Source organism: Odocoileus virginianus, chromosome 31 (genome assembly GCF_023699985.2).
Source record: "Odocoileus virginianus isolate 20LAN1187 ecotype Illinois chromosome 31, Ovbor_1.2, whole genome shotgun sequence".
Taxonomy (NCBI): domain Eukaryota; kingdom Metazoa; phylum Chordata; class Mammalia; order Artiodactyla; family Cervidae; genus Odocoileus; species Odocoileus virginianus.
The window spans coordinates 16,776,651-16,798,114 of record NC_069704.1 but is presented as its reverse complement, the minus strand read 5'-3'; the positions used below and the strand labels follow the sequence as shown (position 1 = coordinate 16,798,114).

Genomic DNA, 21,464 nt, shown 5'->3' with positions numbered 1-21,464 from the left:
CCTAGTAGGAGTCTTGTACAAAGATGGCCAAAGTTAATTCCCTCAGCAGATATTTATTGTGTACCTAGTATGTGCCTGTAGTGATCACAGATGCCATATCTCCAGCTAGTTAATAGTGCTTCTTGAAAATTGCAAATATGTCCATCCTTTTTATTGGTTAGTAGAAATGGAAATTGGAAAATTGTCTCGCCCTTTTCTGGCAAATAAATGCAGAATGCTTTCCTACTTAGAAAGGAATTAAATTCATTGAACTCATATTCATGTCATTTGTTCTTAATAACAAAAACTTCTGCATTGAAAGATTTTCTTTTTGTTAACTACAATTTTCTAAGCCATGTGTTTTAAGGACTATTTTTTTTCCTCTTGGTGTATCCTGCAAATGTTATTGAGATAGTAAATCAAACAAAATTTTAAAATAAGAATTAGCCTCCAATGCCAACTCTTTATTTTAAATAATTTGATGTTGTGGACTAGCATTTCTTAACTAAGGGTGATTTTTGCACCTGCCACAGCCACCTCCTCCGCCTCCCCATCCAGGATGTTTAGTAGTGTCAGGAGACGTGTTTGGTTTTCACAGTTGGTGAGAGGTTACAAGGAGGCTGCCGGCATCTAGTGGACAGAGACCAGGGCTGCTGATAAACATCCTGCAAATGCGCAAGACAGCTGCCTATAACCGAGAACTGCCTGAGAATTGTGTTAATACCAAGGTTTAGAAATCCTGTTTTAGATAGTATACTTTGTAGTGAATGGTGAAAAGCGTATATCATTATATATAACATGTAACACCAAAGTATAAGAGATTAAAATAATTCTTTGTTGTTGTTGTTGCTAATCAGGATGTCTGTTTTATTCAGCAGATGGCTCTTGAGCGCTGTGTGCCAGGAAACAGAAATTCCAGATATTTTGAAGGCATAAGGTTCCAGTTCTCAAAGAGCCAAAGAGCTCATGTTCTAAAGATAGAAATGATATGTAAACTAAAAAATTATAAAATAAATATGTGTTTTATAATACAGCTAAGAAGTAAATAGCTTTGCTTGAGTGTATTGACAGAGGGGGTAAAGCTTGTAATTTGTAGACATTCTCCTCAAAGTTGAACACTCTTTCAGATGCTAGTTAAGAAAGGACAGCTCAAGCAGAGGGAATAGCTTGTGAAAAAGCCTGGAAGCTTGAGAAACCACAAGAATTATAAGTAGTTTGTTAATGAGCCTGGGGTTTTAGGTAGAGGCCTGCCTTAGGAGGGCCTTGAAGCCAAGGAGTCTGGAATTTGTCCTGAGGGCAGAGGTGTAATAAACTAATCCTAAATTTACAGAAATCATTCTGAAGGTTGTGTGCAGGATGGAGGTAAGAAACCCTCTGAGAGAGTAGCTTAACTGACCCAATAAGACATCATGGTGGTCTGAAATAACATAGATCGCGGACTTGCCTGGTGGCTCAGTGGTGAAGAATCCGCCTGCCAACGCAAGGGACACAGGTTTGAGCTGAGAAGATCCTGCCTGTGGGCACAGGTACCGAGCCTGTGCCCAGCAATCGCTGGAGCCTGAGTGCCCGAGAGCCCGTGGTCTGCAACAAGGGAAGCCACAGCCATGAGAAGCCCGCAGAGCGCAGCGAACAGAGAGCCTGTGTGCGGCAGTGAAGACCTAGTGCAGTCAAAAATAAATAGCTAAATACAAGTTATTTTTAAACAATAACATAGGAAGGTCTGATTGTCAGGAGTTGGTATCTTGAATGTCTTGAATAGTATGAGAAGACATAAATGGAAGATGTAGATAAAGAAGATACAGAATGACTTCCATACTTCATCTTGGGGATTTTATGAACAGTGGAGCCATTACCTAGGGTAGATTTAAAACAGGAGGAGACAGAGCAGATTTAGAGACTGGGTAATGGAAAAAAAATGTTTTTCAAGCGTATTATCTTTGCAGTGTCTGTGGAATATACATTTTTTCTCAGGAGCATGTTGAATACTTTTCTGATTATGATTATTAGGAAAAACACAGAAGAAGCATTGTAGGCTACAGGAAAAGAATTCTATTTGTTAGTTTGTCACTGATCTCCTAAAAGGCCCTAGAAATATGACTTACTTTTTTTCATCTGTAATGTTTGGAGCATGGTGATGGAAACATACCTCAGTGGAGTTGTTATAAGTGATATTGAGCTAAAAATAAATAATTAACTATTATAAGGCATTTGAAATATTGTAGTAGTTAAACATTCTGGGAACTATAGCAATTGTTTACCAAGATAAATGCTTATATACCCAAGTTAGGTTCCTAAGATCATTCATTCTGATGGCCTTTGAATAACATTGACTGAGTTGCATGGATTGCCTCTAATGTGGTTTTGATAACCTTTTGTTCTTTGCTTTAGATTTTTCATTACTCTAGCATGGTTTTCCCCTGTTTTTTGCATTAGAAGAAAAATATTGTCTTGCTGTTTATAACCAAACATCTTATGTCATACTTCTACTATTGTTTATAGTTCTACTACTAAAAAAAGTAAAATAGATACTACCTTAAGAGTTCACTAAAAATACATTAGCAATACACATGAAAAGAGAAGCAATTGTAAAACATTGGCCATTTCTGGGTTGTTTTAATGTTCTTCATTGAGGCTTCTCTATCCATCAGTTCTTTGAGTAGGAAGCAATATTAGGTTTCTTCTGATTGTTACTACCAGCACATTGTAAAGATCTTTTTCCTTTAATCTATTTAGTACAGGATCTATTTAGTACTGGCCTCTGTCCCAGAATACCTCGGAGATAAGGCTATTATCCTTTCATTGAGCATTATCCTGGGAAAGTCTTTATAAAATTGAACTCTGTTGCACCTGCTGACCTCCTTTTTTAAAGTGAAAAAAGGGTGGGGATGAAGATTATGTTCACTGAATTCAAATGGAGCAGTGTGTTTGACAGCACTGACACAATATGCTTTAGTTAGGGCCTTTCATGTTGTGCAAATCAATTCCATCTTGGACTCTGAAAGAAGTAAGTTGACAATTCAGATCAGGAGGTTGATGATCACGTTGGGTGCTTGCCCTGCAGTTACTGGCACAGTGGCTATTTTTTCTTGAGCAATTCTATAATAGGACTCCAGCTATTTTACAATTTAAGTGTTTGCTTGCCATGGCTGTCATATTTTCTCTAAAATTGCTATAAATAGTATCTAGTGGTGTTACCTTTAAACATGAAAGCCTAATTTTAGAAGTTAGATGCTTAATATTCATGCTTAACTAAGTCATTAAAATGGAAGAGAATGACAGAAAACAATTTTAGAAACTTAGTTTCCTATTGAGTATATCTTAAGAGCTGTAGAAACTTGAAGAACAATGCCATGCAACTTTCAAGTATCTCTTTAAAAATATATTACACTGCCCAATTACCTGAGATATTTTTATATAAAATAGATGCTACGTGTATTTATGTAAATATGCTACTAAACCCACATATTCAAACACTTAACAAGTTGGTTTGGGGGCAGCATTACTGAAGTAGTGCAGGTTTGTGGCTTTCTCAAATTCTTCTGATTGAAAGTACAATATGTAAACGAAATAAACCTCTCTATTTTGTTGTCCCAACAAATCTTTTTTTCTGTATTCCATTCTAGTTCCTTCTCATGTCTTCACATGATGTTTTCACAATTAATTCAGTGTTAAAATCTGCCTTCACATTATATTTTAAACATATTGCATGATGATACAGTGCAAAATCTCATTATTGCTATAATATATTGCCCTAATATAAATGCAAAGCCGTTCTATTGGTGTTTAATAATAAAGTATTTTCCCAAATTAGTAACCTAGTAAGAACTTCAATAATGAAATACAAACAGTTTACATGATATAACATAGCTGGTCTGAGCAAAATTAGAACTAAAGCCTCAATGTCCCTAGCTAACAATGTCTTTGTACAATGAACCTTATAGTATAATAGTTGCCATATTGTAAAATTAGCATGTTGTTTGAATAAGACTTTAATCAAGGATTTGGTGTACTGTATCCATCTAAATTATATGAACGTGAAAGTTGCTCAGTTGTGGGGTCCAACTCTTTGTGACCCCATGGACTATTCTCCAGACCAAAATAATGGAGTGGGTAGCCATTCCCTTCTCCAGGAGATCTTCCCAGCCCAGGGATTGAACCCAGATGTCCTGCATTGCAGGCAAATTCTAAGCAGATACCAGCTGAGCCACAAGGGAAGCCCAAGAATACTGGAGTGGGTAGCATATCCCTTCTCCAACAGATCTTCCCAACCCAGGAATCAAACTGGGGTCTCCTGCAATGCAGGCAGATTCTTTAGCTGAGCTACCAGGGAAGCCCATATATGTATGTATGTATATATTGGCCATGTAGTCAGAAAATAACCAATCTAAGACTGAATTTAAGCTGTTTTAAACTATCTGTAAACTGAGACTCCTTTGATCAATTGATTGATCAGTTAGTTCAGTTTATTTATAGTTATTGTCTCATGACTCTTACATAAGAAAAAAGTAATGTATTATCTGAATGCTATGTGCTTTATGCAGCAATCTTAAATATTTCGTAATGGAAAGCATAGGAAGGAGGGATGGCATATGTAGTTGAAGAGTTTTGTAGCCAAACAGATCTAGAGTTTAATCCCAGCTTTACTGATTATTAGCTGTCAGTTATTTACATTATCTCTTAGCCTCTATTTTCTCCTCTGTTAAGTGGGCTTAATAATGCCTGCCTAGTAAAATTAAAGTAAATTATAGAATTTTTATATATGAGAGAGAAGAAGTTCACCTCACCAGTGAGTTCACAGCATGATGGGAGGAGGAAACGGGTCCTTTGCCCATCCCAACCATTCTCTTGAGATGAGAAACCTGCATGGGGAACAGAACCAGCCTCACAAATGGGCTGGTTTCAGCCTGACCCTCAGAAGCGCTGGGCCTGGCAAAAACTCTTGGTTTCTTCAGGAGAATTTTTATCATGTTAGTTTTTTCCATTGTGTGAAGACATTCCTAGATAAAGTTGGGTCAGTTACAATGAAAAGTTGACTCTTTATAAAAATATATGCGTGTGTGTGTGTATGTACGTTATATAGGGCCTGACATATGACACTCAATGAAGATAGCTCTAGTATTTATTGTTATTACCCTAATACTGTTAATTAAACTTTGTATATAAGTTTCCAGAGAAGAGTCTGTTTCAGATGATTGAGGATCGATACTATTAGACCAAATCAAACTTTTATTAATTCTATAACATTTGAAAGTTGTATATGTTGAATTAATATTAACCTATAAAATAAAATTAAAATGAATTAATAAAGAATTTATTCAGACTCTGTTCTGCTAGCTAACATATAGCTTTTCTTTCAACAGGCTCAGCACTATGCACCTATAACCTAAAGCCTTCTGAATATGCATCACCAGCAGTAATAGGTCTTTGCCCCAGACTACCTGTTCCAGCGAGGTAAATTTTATTGTATTTCATTAACTTGTGACTTTTGCTTTTGTAGGTAGATTTTAAACTGTATATGTTATGAGAAGAGTGACTTGATGATGCCCGTTGCACAGTTTCAGTACTTTTACAATTTTTAAAGTAGTAATAGAAATGACAACATGAATTTCACATTATTTTAAAGTACACACACACACACACAGATACACACAGGCAAACAACATTTCTCATTCTCAAACACTTTAAATTTCTTTGTGGGGCTCACTGTTAAAATTTTTTTTAATTAATTAATTTATTTTATTTCTTGGCCACGTTTAGTGGCATGTGGGATCTTAGTTCCCCTACCAGGGATTGAACCAGTGCACCCTGCAGTGGAAGGGCAGAGGCTTAACCACTGGACCTCCAGGGAAGTCCCTCACTTTTTTTTTTTTGACGTCATAGTTTTCAAGTATAGAAAGCTATTGATATTATAAAACTTATAGCAAAATTTGGAAGTCAGGTCTCACAGTCTCAAAAGATTCTTTGAAGTTTCTTTGATCATCCTAACTGGTATTATTTTTAAATTACCTTTATGAATTTAAAAATATGCCAGGGAATAGTCTCCATACTTTTTTTCTGGCTATATCCTTTAGGTACTTTTTCTGTAATAAACTGTTTGTCTTAATCAACATTTATTGTTAAGTACCTACTATATGTAATGGATACAAAGATGAAACAAGAAATATTGTTTATTTGAAAGAATTTTAAAATTTTGGGCCATGTCACACAGGTTTGGGCTTCTGGGGTTTTAGTTCCCTGATCAGGGATCAAACCCAGGCGCTTAGCAGTGAGAGCATGGATTCCTAACCAATGGGCTGCCAGGGAATTCCTTAGATATTTCTTTTATCTTTTCTTTTTTTTTTTGGACAGATCTCATAGTAGTTTTAAGTAAGGCAGATTTTACAATTATAAATTGATCTTTTTAAAAAGGAAATAGATTCTCAAGCACTGTAGAATATATACTCAGAATTAGGTATATAGTATTTGGAGCATGTCTGATCTTAAGAACCTTAGCATATATCACTAACCATGTATAACATGAGTATTTTCCAGGGATACTGAATCAAAACCACTTTTTACTGTATCGTAGTATATTATATCAAGCTATTGGTTAAAATTCTTATGTTTCCTTTCCTTCAACTGACTTATGGGTATTACTTATGCTTCATTAACTTGAATTTGAAATTTTCTGTTGAAAAGTTGACAAGGACATATCAGTTTAATTGATTTCCTGCTCTTTTAGTTTTGTCAAGTTGCTGTTGAAATTAAAATTTAAAGCCTACAGACATAAAAACAATGGGACTGTTTTAAAAGATACTAAATAGGAAGGACCTACAAATTATCCGCTTAGACCAATCGATAGGGAGACTCCATTCATGAAAATTGAGAACATTAGGGAGGCTGTGACAGTAAAGAAAAGAAATTCTTTGAATAGAGAAAATTATCAATGTAAAAACAAGAAAAGCTCTGTTCTCTTATCTATTCAACTGCTAACACCTATTTTAAACGCATATTTGAGTATAGAGTCACTATTTTAAGGCATAAATATATTATAATAGGTATGAGAAAGCTGTGGTATGAGAATGAAGTTGCCTGCTCTAGTATAATATAAGTGGGTTTAGGTTAGAGGGCAGTTCATACTGCATATCCTCCTGCACCTCTGACCTCTGACTCTGCCATGTTGAGGACTGCCTGTTCCTGGTTATGCTGGGTGATCCAGTCTTGGCTGTATACTCAATGGATGTCTCATGTACAGCATCCTAAGGACATTCACTAGGACAGAAAACATAGAATTAGGGGCTTGAATGTTAGAGATAGACAGGCTTGGTAACATGGTTATCCACTAATGTCTTAGTAATCCAAGAGGCAATGATGAATCTATACTGTCTAAAAACTGTTTATATAAATGTTTATACTTTATTTAAAGATCCTCATATTTTACTTATCTTAGTAAAGTTTATCACTTTACTTAGTAAAGTTTATCACAGTCTATCACTTTTGTCTGAACTCTCCTTTTTGGAAAGTAAATAAGAAGAGACAGTTGACAGAAGGAAGGCAAATCAAGACCTTGTACATAGTAAATCTAGTATCTGGCAAGCAAAATGAAAGGATCAGAAAACAATAAATTTGTTTTAATAAAAAATTTAGGTCACTACCCTGTTTCACACATAGATTAGATACCAGATCTCCAATGACGAGTAAGGTCTGTTCTCTGTCCTTAAAAAGAGTAGAGACTATACTTTGATTGACTCTTTTATATGTACTAACACTTTTGACTAACCCTGGGCAAACCTGTGATGCAGGCAAATGGCCCTTAGCATAAGAAAGTCTGTTAAGCTCTTAGTAAACCAAGTTTCCTCATATATAAAGTGGGAATATCAATACCTCTTGCATGGGATTGCTATAAGAATTAAATAAGATATTATGTGTTAAACATACATTATTGTGCTTGGTGTTTGGCTCAGAGTATTATCTATATCAACGTTTAGAACCTTCCCACCTCCTCATCCTTCCTGGGTACTCAGGAACTTTCTGCAGTTAAAGGTAGTGTCTATTTTAAAGAAAAACAGTGGTAAACTAATTTGCAGTAAAACACTAGTGCCACACAATTCCCAAATGGTTACTCTTCCTAAGAGCTTTTGAATTTTGCAAACCAGTGCCTAGTAAGGGCCATATTGTATCCAAATTCAGAACTTTGTTGGTGATGTGCTAAACATGGTAGCCATGGGGAATTCTAGCCAGCCTATATATTTATAATGCTTAAAGTTCTGCATATGGCTAGAGAAAACTTGCAGTACTAGAAACAGATTTCATAACTTCAGTTTATTCATCAAACAGACATTTATTTTGATACTTTCAGATGCCAGAAAGAACACTAGGTATTGGAGAATTAACGTGATACAGAAATAAGAAACTAATAGTCATGAAAAAAATACTGTCTATATTTTTTAAGTGAAGGATCAAGGTGAATTAGCATTTATAAATCATCTATTGGGTGTCAAGCACTGTTTTAAGTTTCTTGTGTTATCTCATTGAACCCTCTGAAAAGCCTGTAAGGATATTGTCCCTTATAAGAGAAAGGTTAGATAGATTGCTCAAAGTCACACAACTAACTGTTGAGAATCAGAATTTGAATTTAAGATCTTGTAAAGTCTATACCACAGTTAGTTTGAAGGGGTTAAAAGGGAGTATAGAAATGAAAGAGGAGAGAAAAGAAATAAAATGAAACGTGTGAACATCACTGCATAGTGCCATTAGATTCTTGATTACTTATTTCCTGCCTTTGCTGTGCTATAGAGATATTGCCAGAACCCTTTTTTTAAAATTGTTTTCTTTCTTAAACAAAATTTAATTAGAAATCAAGTGTAATGGCTTATTTATAACCTGGGGGTTTAAAATAGTTGTGTGAGGTGCAGACTTCTGTCTTATGGAGGAAGGCATATGGACAAAAGATATTAGGCATTGTTTGTCATCATACTTTGAGGGAGCTCATTAACTGTGATAATCTGGACTTAAAGGCAGATAAATGGCAATATATTTGCCAAGGTAAGATACAGTTTTCCTATGAGTGACTAATTTAAAAAATCTTTAAAAGACTCATTATAAATTCATTTGTTCTTGTTGACTAATGTTTCACTAATGTGGAACAGCATCAGTTAGTTCGTAATGGGATGACATTGACTTCTTAAAGAGTCAATGCTCTGTGGGCTTTAAAAGGTAGAAAACTTTCTATAAACAGAATTCTTTATGCCTTTCCTCTTAATTAAGAAGCACAGAGTGTATCATTTGGGTTAGACACTAAAGTAGAAATGATCTCATGTACTAGGTTCTCAGAAGTGTAGTTTTTCTGAGAGATATACAAAATCAGATAGCTCATCTTAAATTCATTATACCACATGGGATTTAAGTGGTAAAATATAAGACAAACCATTTCAATGCCATGATTACTTAGAATTTTTAAATAGTAAAGCAATTCAAGTATTAAAAACTTGTGACTGGTCAAGTTGTTTTTGTTTGGGAAAGAGTTGAATTGAGAAAAAAGAGTGACAGAGGAATCTAATACTTTTTACTTTGAAGCTAAGTATTTAATTTCATTTTTGCTGTTGTGTCCAAATGTTATCTTCTCTTTTGTTTGCCTATTTCTTTTATTCTGTAACACTAGATTTACCTGTTATTCCTTACCACAAGAACAGATTTTGACCATTTTGACCATCAGATAGAGTAGTTAATCATCTTGTGCTATTTTTATACCTTTAAATTTAGAGCTGTCAGATTTTTTTTAACTGACGTAGATTGAATTATAAGGCAACAAACTATTGTTAGTTTATTCCACTTCTTTGAAAGATACTTATAAAAGTATTCTTTCTAATTGACCAAGTGTTTATATACAGTATACAAATGACTTGAAAGGATAAGTTCAGAGCTGATATCACTCAGCTTTTCCCCTTAAATAAAAATGAAGGCTTAAAAAAAAAAAATGAAGGCTTAGAATTTTAAGACTATAACTCTTCCCTTTTCAAATCAGCTATCCTCATTATAAGTTTGAAAAGCAGAAAAAAGCTAAAGCTACTGGGCGTCCTGCTTATATTAATTTAGAATCATTGATTTATGAGTAGCATGATGATGATGATGATGTGAAAAGACTTACAGAGAACTTTCTCCTACCCTTTCGGCTGACAGGTGGAGGGACAGAGAAGCAGAAAGACACAGTGACCTGCAGCCGTGTAATGTTAGGAGAATCACCCAGGGCTTCTGAACCCAAGTCCAGTTTTCTTTGTCACAAGTTCCACTCCCTTTTGGAGATGATGTGTATCTCTCTCTGAGTTTAAAAGTATATCAACATCCTGTTAGGATATGGGAGATTTAGGAGGAGCCACTTCTTGACAGAGTGTGAGGTTTATGGGTGTGTGACCAAGACAATTGGTGGATATTACAAACAGAACATCAGTGTTCCTAGGTGGGTGTATTTTATATTCAAGGTTGGAGGCAGGTGAGTTAAACAGAGTTGACATCAGAGATTTTAGGATAATAAATAAAGCAGATGAAGATGTAGACATTCATAGACCAGAGAGGACTTTTGTTTTGAAGGATAGAGAACCAGGCTTAAAATATGGTTAGAAGTCCTTAGACAGGAGCATTAACCTGGCAAGGACATTATCAGGAAAAAAGCAGTTGTAGGTCACGACACAGTTGTTAGTTTAAAGGTTTCTGTCCCAGGTTAGTCTCCACTGAGTAAGAACTTGTTAATGTTTTTTGATTCTTATAATATTTCTAACTAAATCTAGTTTATCTAAAAGCAGTCTATAGTTTAATATATTTTCAAATCATTAATGAAACAACTTTTGGTCAAAAAATGGTGACTTACGTACCTGTAATTCAAGCATTACTCAGAATGCTCTGGCTTTCTGCAGTTTGTGTCAAAATATCAAATCTTTGGCATTACCTTTCACCAACACCATTTTGGAGGTATATACAAATACACCCACATTTGTATGTGGAGGCAGTTTTTTAAAAATAAGCATGCCTATCGTTGTCATTTTTGGATATATTTTACTCTAAATATAAGTAAGATAAGGCTAGATCTTTTAAATTACATTATTTTATTGCTCCGTAAAGTTTAACAGCATGGAAGATGTTGTTTCTTCTTATTCCCAGTGGTGCTAATGTACCACATTTAAGGAAAATCAATATATAGTTCACTTATATTCTTACTTGAAAAGAAACATTCTTATTGTTTTTTTGAGGAAGGAAACAAAAATAGTATTTTGCTTCAGATCATACAACGTTGCTCTGCTGAGATTAGCGACTTTTGGGGTTTGGTGCTCAACCATGTAATCTGTTCACTAATTTGACCAAAATACAGTACCAATCAGTAATGAGAACACACTTACATCAGTCCAGTCAAAAAAAGTATATTAGAACTATGACTGATAGTCCTATACATAATTCTGAAAATGTGGGATTCATGTTAGTAATGACTAAATTTTAACTTAATGCACATGTAAATATGTGTTGTGCATAGGGACACATCTGGGCTCTTTTAGAATTCAAACAAATCACAACTGAGGGCATGTTCATAGAGCTTTCCTTAAAATCTCTCATTGATTAGATGCACACATGCTCTCAGAAGCTAAAATAGAACCATGTTATAACAAACTATACTTCTACCACGCTTTATACATAGCTGTATTCCTTCACAAGTAAGAGCTACAGTCAGTATAAACCTGATATAATTGATTCTTTTTTGGACACAAGTAATCTCCTAATAATGATAACATATAAAAGGAAAAGAAAATAGTTCTTAATCCCATGGCTATAACAAAGCAGAGATTTTTCTTTAGAGTTTTCCCCCTGTTCTCATTCTTAGATCTTTAGTACATAGATGTAATCATCACATTAGATATAAGCTTTTCATTTCTTTCCCTTGTATTGTTATAAGTTCTTCCATATGCTAGCATTCATAGTTATTGTTTCAAACAGTATATTCTGCTGTATGTTGATGTCTTGGTATGACTACTTTGTATGAGATATTAAGCTGGTGCCTCAAATACCTTTTTTAATCTAAGGTTTTGTATGTTGTTCTGATAGAGCAAATATTCTATTAATGGTGGCACATTTCAAGCAAAAGTATATGTTTTTTTTTATTTTTAAATAGCTTATGGCAAAAAATAATTTTCAGTTCAATAAAGTATATGTTTGTAAGTTTTGTCATCTGCCTCTTGATTGATAGATGTGTAGGCTGAGGAGTTTAAGTGTTTGGTTTTGTTTTTGGTAGTTGTGTATGTGTGTATATGTGTGTGTGTGTTTCTTTTCAGAAGGGGAGGGTAATGTCTTCTGTTGGAATATGCACTCCACCCTCTTTGATAAGCTTGTGGTAAGGTTTGCATCACGCCCCATGACAGTCATCTTCATAGCATTAAGCTCACAGCTCTTAGCTCCCATATGATGTGTGGAGGGTGGAGTGTATTGCAGCCATATTCACCTTTCATTTGTGTGTTTGATGTGGCATTTATATTAAGCAGGAGTAATTTTCTTTCTGATTTTTTTTTTCTTGTGTCACCAGTGCACCTATTCCATTCTTCCATCGCTGTGCTCCTGTGAACATTTCCTGCTATGCCAAGTTTGCAGAGGCCCTGATCACCTTTGTCAGTGACAATAGTGTCTTACACAGGCTGATTAGTGGAGTAATGACCAGCAAAGAAATTATATTGGGACTTTGCTTGTTATCACTAGGTAATTGTTTTTCTCATTATTAGCTATTACATAGTATTGCAGTAGAAGACTGTTCTTTTAACCAAAATATGAATACTGCCGGGGATACTTGTAAATTGTTTAACTTCCCATAGCCAAAATAATTGTTTCAGATTATATATAGTTATAAGTATACACATATTTTTTAAGGTGTATATATATATATATATATATATATATATATATATCTGAAACTCATTTCCCTTCTTTTTCTCTCATTGGAGAAAACTGGTATATTCCCAAACTTTGGTTACTAAGTCTATAATAACATTTAGTATGATAATAGGAGGCTTCTTTTAATGAGTCAGCACCCCTTTGTTTTTAGTTATGATTCCAAAAGGCTTACTTGCTTATAAAAAGAGGTTATATATTCTCATATATTTCCATCAAAAAACATAAGTTTCTGATAGGTTACATTTGGATTATATAATTTTTTTCATTGCTACAATTAATGTTACTGTATTGCTGGAAAAATTAGGAAATCTCCACTTGTTAGCCATTGAGTTTTTTGGTCAATAAATAGGTAATAAAATAAATAAATAAATAAATGTGATTTTCAAGTTGCAAGTTCCCTATATTACCCTAGAACTGTATGTAGCCATATCAGAATTCATAGACTTTTTTAGTTGGGAGAAGTAAACTGTAGTAGGAACCAAAGAACTATTTCGTTATATATGTAAAATGAGTGTTTATGCCTGTTAACACCAATTATAGTCATTGAGAAGACTAGCTGTATTTCTGTCTTGTCATTAGAGAGTATTTTCTTTTTGCTTAGGTAGTACTTGACTCAGTTGAAATAATGCTGTCCATATGAAAAGCTATTTCTGTGATATTTGAAACGCTCCCATCTGTTTTTGGTTCCTGTACATTTATTGCAAATGTGAGTACCTCAATAACATTACCTAGTCACAGATCCCAACCATTTAGTTGGCTTTGCAATTGTCCCAAGAAAACTTGACTATTAGTCTAGCCTTATGTAAAAATTATTTGATTTCTGAAATAGTTGAATACTTGAACCAAGAAAAAAAAAATTCAAACCTAAAAATGTAGTGCTAATAATGTTGTTAAGTCATTGGAATTCCATTTTTTATTAGAATAGTTTTCTTTTTGAGGTTTAAGATCTTTATTCATTTGTTTGTGAAACAAGACTTTAAATAATTAGAGATAAACAAATTATGATTTCAGAAATTAATTTCCCTCTGCAAGGGTTAAATCCTCTCAGTTTTTTGTTTTGAGATTTTTTTCACTCAAGATTTTGTCACATTGGGGTGGGTATAGGAGTTGGCTAAATAACTCAACTAAGCTTTGCTCGTTTTTGAAGAGCTTCTAAATCAAGACTCCTGACCCCAGTTGAGAAGTAAGGCCAGGAATTTTGACTTCAGTAGTTTTCAGGATATTATTCTATAGAGTCAGACCATATCTTGGAGTTTTAGAGGAGAAAAAACTAGAAAAAGATAATATACCATCTGACTTGTCGGCCAAAACAAACATCAGAGAAGTTGGTCCTGAAATACATAGATGACACAAGGAAGTGTAGCATTTAATTTAACTGATCTCTGTCTATGTTTGGTAATTTTCTGGTCACGAACATGGCATGTCATTCTCTACACTTTGTGTGCTGTCACCTGTTTGCATGCGAGTTCTGATGTCTTCCCGTGGTGAATCCACAACACTCCTGTGCTGTCTTTGAGTCACCATATGCATTTGCATGTATTCTGTTCTGTCGTTTATAAACCCACAGTCAGGTGCTTTTGGTTTTAAGTGGTGCTTTTCAAGTGACACAAGTACTCAGGTCAAGGTACAAAAGCAGCCTTTTTCCATTCTTACCAAAATTGGGGTCATGAACTTGTCAATGGCAACAAATTATTTTCCCTAGGAGAAAACAATTGAAAGAGTTTCTCTTTATATTTTCTAATGTTTTCAAATGATATTCTGTGTGTCCTTTATCTTCCCTACAGTTCTGTCCATGAGTTTGATGGTGATAATCAGGTATATATCAAGAGTACTTGTGTGGATCTTAACATTTCTGCTCATCCTGGGTTCACTTGGTAAGCTACTTATTCTTTGTCACCCCTGATGTCGTCTGTTTTATATTTTCCTCAAATTTATGCTTCCTTATTTTGTTTTCCCTATCTTTCTTTGCTGTATGAATTATGTTTTCTCTGGTTATTTTCACCCTTGCTTTGGATAGTATCCCTTTTATTTTTACTTCTGCAGTTCGTAACCTATACATTTTCAGAAAATATTCTTCAATCTAGAATTCTATGATTTTTTTTTTTAGAATTCTATGATTTTTAAAGGCTGAAAGGAAGCAGTATTTGTTGAGTCCTTCTCCCCTTAAATTTAGCATAAACTTTTCTGGCTTTCTAATTTCCTACCTATGGTAGGAACTACTCATTTGATCTTCATTTATTCATAGTATGAATATTTTATCAACTGTGTGAATGTGTCATCACTAGGCACTGGGGTTATTGTACAACAGAGAAGATCTTTGCCTTCCTCAGCTTCATTGCTGGTTTTGTTTTTTTTTTTAACTTTAGTTTGTTTGTTTTTTTTGGTCACAAAATTGCATGACATGTGGGATCTTAGTTGCCCAACCAGGGGTCTAACCCATACTCCCTGCCTTAGAAGTATGGAGTCTTAACCACTGGATCACTGGGGAAGTCCCTTCATTGCTGATTTCTATGCCATTTACTTGCTTTCCACACACTCCGTAGCTTAAACAGGTGTTGAGGCTGTCTTTGGTGACCAGTGCCTCTCAGGGGTATCGGTCCTTGCTGGGCTCTCTCTCAGCTTCAGAATTGATAATAGAGTTAAAGGAGGTTCATTTGATTCAGTTAAAGATTTGTAAGTGTGTAATGTGGAAGATGATAGTGGAGTCATTGGAGTTCTCCTTTGCTGGCAAAAAATGACAGCCACACACCTCCCAGCCAAATGGATTGTTGCTATAATAGTCCGTGGTGATGTATAGGAAGGGTCTAGGAAATTGAGGATTTATGTTACACATTTCTTTCACTACTTATTGCAAAATTGTTTCCTGTCTCCAGGTGGCACAGGTTTACTCTGGTGGCTGTATGCAAAGCAAAGAAAGTCTCCCAAAGAAACGATTACTTCTGAGCAGCCTCAGATAGCGGAGGCCAACCTTCGGGCACTCCTCATCTACGCCATTTCAGCAACGGTGTTCACGGTGAGTACAGGTCTCGGTGTATCTGTCAGGTTTATGTTTTATTTATAGACCATTAATAAAGCAAAAACTTACCCCTAGCTATTGCAAGCCTACCCTTGATCACTGTTAGGTTAAATCACTGTCCCATAGGGCATGACCTCCTCAGAAGTCTTCAGAGGCTTCCCTAATTGATGGGTGCTATTTGATGCAGCATTTTGTTCTGTACTGTCTGCTCTTTGAGAGGGAGTTTTCAGCTAGAATATTAATTACCATTTTCTAGTAAGGACATATATCTTACTGTCATGAAATAATTAATTATTTTTAAAAAACAGTTCTCTTTACTATAGAAAAGTATATTAAGAAATAAGCCATCTCATGTCATTCTGTTTTCACTAATTATTTTCCCATTTTTTTCCTTTTAAACTTTTAACAACATTATTCCAAAAATAGAGGTGAGCTTCACTAGTATAATTATTATACTGATTACAGTAAAATTATTAATAAACTTGTGGTTCAATAATCTGTATTTATATTTTTGGTTTATCTCCCTCTCCTATCTGTAAAAAGGGGGCAAAAAAATCTGAGTTTACTTTTTGGAGCAATCCCAAGCTTTTCATTGAGCATTGGAAACTAAAAATAAAGCCACTATAAAACCATTGGTACCAAGAGATTTTTGTTTGCTATCATTGTGCAAATACTTATTAATCATCTTTTAAGTATATTTCTCTGTGCCAAGTGCCAGGGCAGAGTGGGGAGTGAATAAATTTGACATGAACCCTGCTCTTAAGGTGCTCATGATCCAATAAGGGAGAGGATGTACAAATACCCGTGCTTTTGTGATCATAGCATATGGTCTTCTCCCCAGTTTTCAGAATTTTATGAGTCTCATCCTGATGACAAGCAATATGTTTTGATTTGTAATGAGTGGAAAAAGGAAAAGTAGCATTCTAGGATGTATTAATAATTTAGAAATTCTTTTATGTTTAACTTTAAAGGACATTTTCAGTAAATAATGAAAAATGATAAGTGGAATTAAGAATTGTGTTAAAAATTTTCCACCATTGTTTCCGTTTTTACCACTTAAAACATGAGCTGAAAGCTTCCCGTCCATTTGCTCCATGCAGGTTATCTTGTTCCTGGTCATGCTGGTGATGCGCAAGCGGGTTGCTCTCACCATTGCCTTGTTCCACGTGGCCGGCAAGGTCTTCATTCACTTGCCGCTGCTAGTCTTCCAACCCTTTTGGACTTTCTTTGCTCTTGTTCTATTTTGGGTGTATTGGATCATGACACTTCTCTTTCTTGGCACAGCTGGTAAGAAGACATGTTACTGCTTTCTTTTAGCAATGAAACTGATTTGCATTAAAATATTTTAAAACATCAGAGAGATATAATTCTTAAGACATTTATGGACTGAGGTCTGATAGCCGTCAGAAATAACAGAGGTTATGGCTCTTCAATAACACATTACCTTTTTACAGATGAACTTACTTAGCAGAAGCAGACTTAGAGAATGAACTAATGGTTGCCAGGGGTAAGAATGTGGAGAAGGGATGGTTTGGGAGTTTGGGATGGACATGTGCACACTGCTATATTTAAAATGGATAACCAACAAGGACCTACTGTATAGCACAGGGTATGTTATGTGACAGCCTGGAGGGGAGGAGAGTTTTGGGGGAATGGATACATGTGTACAGATGGATGAGTCCTTTCACTGTTTACCTGGAACTATCACAACATTGTTAATCTGCCAAACCCAATATAAAATGTTTTTTATAAAATATAAAACTTTTATATTTTAAAAGTTTTATATTTTAAAAATATAAAAATACATTTTTTATAAAATATAAAAAGTTTTTTTAAAAAAATAACATAGTCCCCATTCATGATCTTCCAAGCAAAGTGAGTCTAAATCGGGTAGGGCCTGAAATCATGTCCAGGTTTGAGATGGTTGTGGATTTGAAGTAAGCTCCTGTACTGACTCAGACATTTAGGTTCATTCTGAGATGAACTAATGAATGCAGTGCTTCTCTGGAGGTGCCTCAAACTCCAGTGATAGCCAGAGATCAACCTGCCTCCTTGAGATTTTCTAGTTTGGAAATGACCTGAACCTATATAGAGCTAGTGGTGATAGAGTTCGTAGTTATATGCTTGGACTTACTTGTAGCCATACTTAATATCAAAAGTTATGTATGTCTAAATGGAATTAATTGTGAAGAGTGGTATAAGGATAATAAAAGTATATATAACTAATCTGGTCATTCAACACACCACCAATTGAAAATACTATTAATTTCTGTACTTTGCTCATTTTATCTCTGTAATTATTGGACAAGTAATAGCTCTTTAAGAAAACTGAAGTATTGGAAAATTCATGCCTAAACTAAATAACTGATAATGTGGTAAGAATTATATTCAAACAGAGCAACTTTTAAAAGCTATATATGTTGCCTTTGAGGAAAACAAAATGCTTGATTTTACAGTGTTCTGCTATACAACTTTTGAAGTGATAATTATTTTCGTCCCTTAATGAAATAACACTGTGATCATAATGCCAGTGGTTTGGGGGCAGGGGTGTATTATTGGAAGTTAGCTTCATCTCCCGGGTTTAATGGCCGTGTTTTCGGCTTACACCCGGGTTTAATGGCCGTGTTTCCGGCTTACACCCGGGTTTAATGGCCGTGTTTCCGGCTTACACAGTGTGTGCTGCTTCTCTCCTCCTTCGATGTTCCCCTAGGTACCGCTGTTGAAAATGAGCGAGGCTTGGCGGAGTTCACAGTCTCGGGGCCTTTGCAGTACATGTGGTGGTACCATGTGGTGGGCCTGATTTGGATCAGTGAATTTATTCTAGCCTGTCAGCAGATGACTGTGGCAGGAGCTGTGGTGACCTACTATTTTACTAGGTGAGAATTTATACTTGTCAGAAAACTGAAGTTGTAACAACATGGATGGACCTAGAGGGTATTATGCCAAGTGAAATAAGTCAAACAGAGACTGTCAGATACCTGTATGATTTCACTTACATGTGGAATCTAAAAAACAAAACAGATAAGCATAACAAATAGATTCATGTGAAACAGACTCAAATGAAAGTCGCTCAGTTGTGTCAGACTCTGCGACCTCACGGACTATACAGTTCATGGAATTCTCCAGGCCAGGATACTGGAGTGGGTAGCCTTTCCCTTCTCCAGGGGATCATCCCAACCCAGGGATTGAACCCAGGTCTCCTGCATTGCAGATGGATTCTTTACCAGCTAAGCCACAAAGGAAGTGCAAGAATACTGGAGTGGGTACCCTATCCCTTCTCCAGCAGATCTTCCTGACCCAGGAATCGAACCAGGGTCTCCTGCATCGCAGGCGGATTCTTTACCAACTGAGCTATCAGGGAAGCCTCATAGATACAGAGAAAAATCAGGTGACTGCCAGAGGAGAGGTCGAGGCTGTGAGTGAAATAGGTGAAGGAGATTAAAAGGTACAAGCTTCCAGTTACAAAAAAAAAATGAATGATGATGGGGATGAAAAGTCTAAGGTGGGGACTAAGGGTGATAATATTGTGATCATTTTGTATGGTGACAGATGACAACTAGACTTATTGTGGTAATCATTTGTAATGTGTACAAATATTGAATCACTATGTTGTATATGCAGAACTAACATAGTATTGTAGGTCGATTATGCATCAATGAAAAAAGAAAGCAAGAAAAAAAAACTTAAGATAATCTAAGTGATTATGCCTGAAGGAAATGGAACTGAGGCTGGTAAGAGTTTAATTTCTTTAAGAAGTAAGTGGAAGTCAATACGACAAAATATGTAGTTGATAATTCTGTGAGGTAGGAAAATGGGAGATTATTATTTTATTCTTTATTCTTTCCTGTAACTTTCTTAGAAAATTAATTAGAATAGCAGGTCATGCTACACTTAAATTACATTTATCAGAAAAATAAATCTTTAGTAGTTAGTGTCTTATGTATTGGGTTGGCCAAGAAGCTCTTTTGGGTTTTTTCCATATAAGCTGGTATGGAAAAAGCTGAGTGAACTTTTTGGTCAACCCAGTATTTTTGCTTATATAAGGGTCTAGCAAAGGTTAACAAGTCTTTAATTTGTATGGATCAGAAAAGGTGTTGTGACTTTCTTTCCTAATTTCAGAGCTAGCTATACACTACAGTAGGCCTGATAGTTTTCCATTAAAACGAGGTGCCAGGTCTAACATCTTTCTACGTTTCATTATCTGATTGTATAATTACTGCCATAACTATTTACTGGTAAGAGCTTTCAAAGCAATTTTATTTAACTTAAAGTATTAGAGCATAAGAACCCCCTGAAACTACCATAAAGAAATGAAACATTAATTTTACATGATACATCTGAAGCACTTATAGTTACTTTGCTTATTTTGTCATAGAACTAGAATAAGGAAAATGAACTAATTTTTCACTCTTTTTTGAACTAAATCTTTTCTATGTTTCTATCCTGGTCAAGCCTTTAATTGTCTTTTTGGTCATTTTTTAAACAGGGATAAAAGGAATTTGCCTTTTACACCGATTCTGGCATCAATAAATCGCCTTATTCGTTATCACCTTGGTACTGTGGCAAAAGGTTCTTTCATTATCACGTTAGTCAAAATTCCACGAATGATCCTTATGTACATTCACAGTCAGCTCAAAGGAAAGGTAAAGAAAAATCTTTTCTGGACTTTCTGTGGGCACATTCCAGATCTCAGTTCTGCACGTAGCAAAATTCCCAATGATATTAAGTCCAAGTGTGAATGTTTTCTTCCATGTCCTTGCCAAGTGGAATCTAATTCGGTCCCCTTATCTCCCACTCTTGTACTCCGTATGCTCTGGCAAAATTTATCTAATCACAGGTTTCCCCAAATAGCCTGTGCTTCTGTTCCTCTGTGTGAATTCACACTTTCCTCCTTGGAACCCTCCTTCCTGTCCTGAACTGCGGAAATAACATGCATTTCTGCATAGTTTAGCTCAAATGCCCCCTCTTCCTAGAAACCGCCCCTGAGTCCTCTCACCCCCCAAGTGCCATCTTTTCTCTCCTCTCCACTCTCATGGCACTAGATCTGTATCATTCTGACTCTAACCTTCGTTATGATTAATGCTTTTAAGTTCCTTGTTGGTCTTATATACTTTATCTTATATGCAATAGGTACTAAGTAAATGTTGGATTGAACTGATTAAAAATAATTTAAAAAAAAACCCAAAAATAAATAAATAAAAAATAGAAATAATTCAGCCATTACATTTTGAGGGAAAAAAAGGGTGAGTGTGGAGGCTTTGAAGCATAGGTCGTGATTTTTTTCTTAATTTTTACTTTTCTAAGCTTTATAATATTCTACATGGTATGGTTTGATTCTTTGGTCTTTAATTATTTTCATTATTTATTCTTTCCAGGAAAATGCTTGTGCTCGATGTGTGCTGAAATCTTGCATTTGTTGCCTTTGGTGTCTTGAAAAGTGCCTAAATTATTTAAATCAGGTAAAAGATTTTAAAAATACATCTAACATTCACTTTCAAAGATAGGTTCATTGTTTCTTTTTTCAAGATAAAGTTTTTGAGTTTAATTGAAAAAATTTTTTTTCTCA

At 35.2% G+C, this 21,464-nt stretch overlaps 1 protein-coding gene across 4 annotated transcripts in view; it reads left to right on the top strand.

Annotated features, from left to right (window-relative positions):
• Positions 1 to 21,464, top strand: part of SLC44A1 (solute carrier family 44 member 1) — a 208,509-nt gene that overhangs the window by 110,200 nt on the left and 76,845 nt on the right. For all 4 annotated transcript variants that reach the window (XM_020869461.2, XM_020869460.2, XM_020869463.2 and 1 more), the window contains 8 exons: positions 5,340 to 5,430; positions 12,521 to 12,690; positions 14,667 to 14,756; positions 15,756 to 15,895; positions 16,999 to 17,185; positions 18,609 to 18,774; positions 20,385 to 20,541; positions 21,274 to 21,357. In XM_020869461.2, the coding sequence (XP_020725120.1) occupies positions 5,340 to 5,430; positions 12,521 to 12,690; positions 14,667 to 14,756; positions 15,756 to 15,895; positions 16,999 to 17,185; positions 18,609 to 18,774; positions 20,385 to 20,541; positions 21,274 to 21,357 (1,085 nt within the window). The remainder of the gene's footprint in view (positions 1 to 5,339; positions 5,431 to 12,520; positions 12,691 to 14,666; positions 14,757 to 15,755; positions 15,896 to 16,998; positions 17,186 to 18,608; positions 18,775 to 20,384; positions 20,542 to 21,273; positions 21,358 to 21,464) is intronic.